Genomic DNA, 6,481 nt, shown 5'->3' on the forward strand with positions numbered 1-6,481 from the left:
ATTTATTTTATTTCTTAAAAACAAATTTTCTTAACCTTATGTTTTAGTTCCAGGGGGTGTTTTATAAATAAGTATGCTTTACAAAATTGGTTCTAAAAACTCAACGAAGTCCTATTCATGCTCACTGTCTGGTTCACTAGCAAAATACGTTATCGCTTCGGTTCGAACATTAGCTTCTATCGTCTAAAAGTTAGTGCTTAAAGTGGTTCAGTTCCGGAGTTGTTTGTAGCCCTGATGCTAACACTATCCTTTTGTAAAAATCGTATAGCTGAACTTAAAACTGAATTCAACATCTTACAATTGTGTGGTAGTTTTACTAAATCAACAGCTAAATGCACATCGCCATTTTGAATAGTTGTTTACCTTTCTTACAGTTTCTTAAGAATCCTTTTTTTTAATTTAACCCAAGCCGCCTTAGCACTGCGCTTATCGTTTTAATCAATTTCGGGTCCAAATATTAAACATTTTTCTTAATTTTCAAGACCGTATAAGATTGAAACTTATAATTTGTTTACATTTTGTTATTTATTGCATATGCACAGTAAGTATATACATATTAAAAATGGTTCATTTCAGGAGTCAAGAGTAACGAACCCTGAAAAAAAATTGTTTTTTGTGCTAATAGTAAGTTGACTTATAAAATATTGTATAACATGCATACACCCTGTAATTAATTAATGATAGCCCATAAATAATTACACCCTATTTATTCTTAAACAGGATCACTAGCCGAAATAATTTCAACATATCCGTCTGTCTGCCCGTATACAAGTCGAGACCACGGAAATTATTAGACATATTCTAGTACTTTAGGTAAGATAAGATTTTAAGTTGCAGGCTAAGACCTTCCAAATGGAACTCTGCGAAGTTTATTAATGACCTGATATTTCCAATACATCTTCAAAGGCTGCTACGGCAGGCAACTCTTCCTCTGCCTGAGATAAATGGAGGGGTAACAGCATTATCCAAAGCTTTGGATCTGTACCCAACTCCTGGCTGGTAAAGTTGAACAGAGGCGGCAGCGGATAGTGATTGGGCATGCGCAGCCCCAGTGACTCCATGATGCGCAGTTCATCGTAGGAGCAGTGACCTAAAGCCACCATTGGCGGTATTCTAGCAGAGGACTCGTACACCAAACAGGAATTCAGCAGATCCGACAGGTCTTGCGGCACAGCCACATTCAGTAGCAGGTCCCAGCTGGGCCGGCTGGTCCTAGGATGCTGGAAGTCCCCACACTTTGAAAGGACTTCAGGAGCCCGTTCCAAGCCCTCGGCACCCAGCAGATTGACGATAACCCGTAGATGCTTTCGATCGTGCTTGTGGCCCGCAAAGAGGGGGGATCCTTTAAGTAGCTCCGCCAGAACGCAGCCAGCACTCCAGATGTCAACGGCGCAGCCATAGAGTTCACACTTGGCGAAGAGCTCGGGAGCACGATACAGCCTGGAGCAAATATAAGTCAGGCTGGGCTCATTGGGAACCAGGAGCTTGGCGCTGCCGAAGTCACTCAGCTTGAGCACCATCTTCTGGTTGTCCATCAGCAGGTTCTCGGGCTTGATGTCCCGGTGGCAGATGCCGAAGGAGTGGAGATAACCCAATCCCCTGAAGATCTGATACGAGAGTATGCGCACATAGATGAGCCTCTCCGCGGGCTCCAACTGCTGCAGGTGATGGTTTATATAGTCCAGCAGGGTCATCGGCATGTACTCCATAATCAGCATTATGTAACTCATTGGGGGAACACCCAAAGTCACGCACGAGTGCATGATGAGCCGAATGATGTTGTTGTGGTCCATTAGCCTCCCCATTATCTCTGCTTCCCGCTGGCACAACTTCGGATTGTAAATGGTCTGCTTCACGGCCACCAACTCCTCAGAGTCGTCCAACCGGGCTTTGTATACCCGTCCAAAGGACCCACTTCCTATCAGTTCCTTAATGTCAATCTTTGCCAGAACGGGCTCCGAACTGAGGCGACCTATGGCATATGCCGTGACCACCGAGTCGTTAGGGATGATTAGGGGGATGTGATCCGTCCGCTGAGAACAGTGTTTCCCGGATTTCTGCTTGTTTTCTTTATTCGCTGGCGGTAAAAAATGGTGAAATTACCGTAAGGAGTCATAAATGGAGACTCTAAAGATATCGCATTTCTCACCCATTTTAAAAAGTACTCTCGAATAAAAAAAGGGACAAAAATTGTTTAGATTTATTTGTACAAAAAAAGTAAATTATGATTCAAAATGTATAGAAGGAAAAAACAAACGTCAATTTTTTTGTGGAACGAATGGGTATTGCCACCTAGCTGGTTCGGAGAAGGAGTAGTGTTGAAAACTAAAAACATAAAACCCTAATTAAGTTCAAAAGTATAAAAATGATATTTCACAAAAATAAAAACTTTTGTGAAGTGGGCTCTAATTATAAGCAATTCTTTATTAATGAATTGGAATTAGAAACGAGTAGTAATATAATAGTTAAATAAAACTAAAATTCTAAAGTTAGGGGTAATAACAGAGAAGTGGCACAAAAATGTTACAAATTCTAGACTGGGCCAATATAAAATGTACACGAATGTGCGAGTAAAATAATCTAGCTGGGATATGTACAACTGAAACATATGTATTTCTCCTTTTAAATAAACGTTGATTGTGTGCTCGTTTATAGCTGTTGAAATTGCATTAACACAAAATGTAAAAAGGGGAAAAGAACTCAATTATTCGACACATTTGTTTCGATTTCGTTTTGCCAGCGGAAATCCAAAAGTGGATTATGTTTATGGTGCAGCGACTTTAATGCGATAAAAAGTCGGTCGTCAGTTCCCTGTCTCTGTCTCTCCCTCCTGGACCTCTCTGTCGCTCCTTTGTTTTTGCAAGAACTTTTACACCTCCTCTCGCCCCTCCGCCAAAGTTTATGGGCCATGCGTTTGCGGAAATGTCGCCTGCCAGTGAATTCTCGCTTTTACTCTGCGGTTCAGAGTTGGAATTCATGTAATTCCATTAACACAGACAACTTCCGCTAGAAAAGAAAATGGACGAACACTCACACTAATGGCAATTCGGGTGTGAGTGCTTGTGTGTGTGTGTTTCGGGGGTGGTGTGTGGGCTCCAACGGATTCTGTGAAGAATCTGTCACTTTGCGTAAAATGGATAAGAGATTATAGATCACTCTATAAATGAAGATAATTTGAAAGTTTGTTTGTAATATTAAAATTTGCAATACATTTTAATTTTAATCTTAATAAAACCATTGAGAGCGTTGCATTCAACAAATTCAGTGAATTTTATTGAAAACATGTATACCTTGCCCAAATGTAGAAATAGTAAACTAAACGAGTTTGTATATATTTTTTTTAGAAACACTTGTAAATATCACTCACAAGTATTTAGCATCTCTATCTGTAAGTGCCTAACCTAAATTCACACAACTTCCCACTATATTTGCATCCTTTTAGCACAGCCTCTGCGACATTAAAATTAAATTCTAAGATTCAAATGGCATATTTTACGATGGTATAAATCTGTAACCGAGCAACAGGTTCTCATCAGTCCCTCACCACCACCACCACTTTCCGAAAAATCTCCATAGGAAGCAATGAAAAACTTCCAAACGGAAATGACTGTCAGGCCGAAAGTGCGGAGCTTTGCCCATCCGGGCAGACATTTAGGACATCCGTTTAAACAGCATTTTCTCCATCCTCCATTTTCTCTCTATATCTATCCATTTTCGGCTTTTAGGGTTTTATATCTTTTTTCGGGGGAAAGCATATATTGCAATGCGGGTTTCTGGGGCGCTCCGCCATTATAATTACAAAGTGGCTGGCTCAGATGGGTTCAAATGGATGTGCTCGATGTGTACCGGAACATTTTGCCAGCTCCATGCAAATTTGACATCTATCGCATTTATCAAAAAGGGCTTAATGAACCTCAACTCTTTGCCAATGCGTTCATAAATCAAACCGCACATGTGGCCACTCAAAAAGTTTACTCCTTCAGCTAAATCGGGTCATTTATCAATATTTGAACTACCTCTTCCCCACTTGATCAGTTTTTTCTCTGTTAGAACTGGAAAGCTGTGGCATTTAATTGTGTGCAATCCGCTGAGAGATTTAACTGGATTTGAATTATATTTTATGCAATATTTTGAAAAAAATTGGAGTAAAATGAAGTATTTGTAAATTAATTCGATCTTCTTAAAACACTGTTGCAAACTTGTATAAATTGTAGGGGAAGTGTGCATACCTATATAAAAGGCCGTAGAAATAGTTTTCTGTAATAACCAAGCTTTTAAAACATACATTTAAGAAGGCCTTATTACCATAACTCAGAATAGTTTTAAGCATTTGTTTTTGGTTTGTAGGTTGCATTAGGAACTATAATGAAATGTTTTAAAACATTATTCATTAACTGCCTCAAGCAGTTTGTCTTCAGTGCAAAACCGAAATTACCTTTAGAATAAATATTTATATTGAGAAGTACCCTTCACTTGGAGAGCATTCTTCGACGCTGCTCAATTGGAAAACGTGCCGTATTCGGTTCTCGTGGCCAAGCACTTGACGTTTCAAAGCCAATGGCTTAATGGAAATTCGCAATTCGTGGGAAAAATCTTTCAATTGCAGTTGCCCCCAGAACAAAAAGCTGCTTATACTTACCCACTGTATAATTAAGCAAGATTTGTATTAGTGGGAAATGAGAATGAGCTACGAGAGTCGCGCCTGCCACCGCCCACCATCACTTACTGAACAAAAGTGAACGCTGTAGTCGACTGTCAGATACCCGTTACTCAGCTAACCTACTCTAAGACAAGAAACGGTTTGTCGTCTGTTGGTAAATTTTAAAATACAATTCCAGGGCATTTCTTTGGCGCGGCACCTAGCGGACAGCGCCACCTAGCGAACAGCGCACGGCTTTATGCTTAATCCCAACATTCTGGTTTTTATAGTTTCCGAGATCTCTGCGTTCACACAGATGGACAGACAGACGGACGGGCATGGCTAGACTAACTTGGCTAGTGATCCTAAACAATAATATGTATGTTTACTTGATAAGGACGGAAACGCTTCCTTCTACCTGTTACATACTTCCCGAAAGATTCCACACTACTCTACAAGTAACGGGTAAAAGAACTCTATCCACCTAAAAAAATATTTATGTTTTGAAAATAATAATTCTTAATTTAGTTACGATTTTATTTATACGCAACTTACATTTTTTATGACAGTTAAATATAGTCCGAGTTAAAACACAAATAATAATAAAACATAATAATAATAAAACATTACTTTTAAATTAGCATAATTGTCAATAAAATATTTAGTTAAAGATGATTTGTTTTTTATATTCAATATTTTTAAGGATTTCGTTATAATGTTATTTCGGCAATGATAATTTTTATTTTTCGAATATCTGCTCAGTGTTTGCGCTTAAAACTTTGTGGAATGCTTGCTGATTTGGACGTTACTTGCTAGTTGGGTTGTCCCGATGCTTGCCAGGTATATACATAAATATATATATATATATGTATAGTCACACCTTTGCGATGCACTGTGGTCTCGGTCTCGGGCTCGACCTTGAACTTGGTATTAGATGCGAAGCTCTCTAGAACCGGTTAACGGCTCTCGGAGGCTCTTTGTACTGCAAATTAATGGGCAAAGCGCAAGAAATCGGCGACAAGCACGAGGCAATGCCAACAACAAAGAGAGGCTTTATGAAGGGTAAACGGGAAAAACAATTGCACGCTGGGCTAGATAAAAATATTCAAAAAATTTCCATCTAAAGTGAGCTCACAGATATATTGTTTGTATTCACTTTAGATAAGAAATATTGTCAGTGATATACATTTTTTATATATTTATTTCAAAATTATATTTTCACTTCCTAAAATCAATATTTTATCGTAATCGTAACGAAATATAAAGACACCGCATAACGAGGACTTAACGTGGACTTTAAATAAATTTCAAATCCGTTTACCAATATGAAGTATTTAAATTTTTAGTTTACATTTTCAATATAAATACAACACAGACCGTCGTTTAAGGAACATTTGCTATGGAATAAGAAATTCAAACTTTTGGAATGTTCGTGCAGAAGCGGTGTTGAAACGAAAAATTAAAAATGGAAGGCAAACCCCAAAACGCCTGCAGGAGGTCAGTGCGTATAAAAAAGGATATATAATCCAAGCCTAGAAGGGCTGGAGATAATCCAATCGAGAAGCCCATTGGGAAGGAGCTTGACAAGACATCCTGGTCATGAACATTGTCCACTCAAAGAAAGTAAGTTCTGGCCAAAAGAATTTCGTTATGTTGTACTAATATACATTAGCAGAACCATCAGGAGGAAAATAGGCCGCCCGCTAAGGGACAGCAGGAGGAGCCATTACCATCCATTGCAAGGATGTTGGGCAACTTCCTGCAGCATCAGCGGAACAACCCCTTCCCCAATCCGGCTCCCACTCACTTAAGGCCCATGTTAGCATATTCCAAATCGGAGCT

General features: G+C 39.1%; 1 protein-coding gene across 1 annotated transcript; it reads right to left on the bottom strand.

Moving 5' to 3' along the window:
• Nucleotides 1-801: 801 nt before the first annotated feature.
• LOC119547426 (glycogen synthase kinase-3 alpha) lies at nucleotides 802-2,293 on the bottom strand. The gene is made up of 2 exons (XM_037854284.1): nucleotides 2,150-2,293; nucleotides 802-2,077 (listed from the first exon to the last, which is right to left on the bottom strand). The coding sequence occupies exons 1-2, from the start codon at nucleotides 2,151-2,153 to the stop codon at nucleotides 873-875; spliced, it is 1,209 nt and encodes a 402-aa protein (XP_037710212.1). The 5' UTR covers nucleotides 2,154-2,293; the 3' UTR covers nucleotides 802-872.
• Between the last annotated feature and the right edge of the window lie 4,188 nt (nucleotides 2,294-6,481).

The sequence above is a fragment of the Drosophila subpulchrella genome, chromosome 2L (genome assembly GCF_014743375.2).
Source record: "Drosophila subpulchrella strain 33 F10 #4 breed RU33 chromosome 2L, RU_Dsub_v1.1 Primary Assembly, whole genome shotgun sequence".
NCBI classification, from domain to species: domain Eukaryota; kingdom Metazoa; phylum Arthropoda; class Insecta; order Diptera; family Drosophilidae; genus Drosophila; species Drosophila subpulchrella.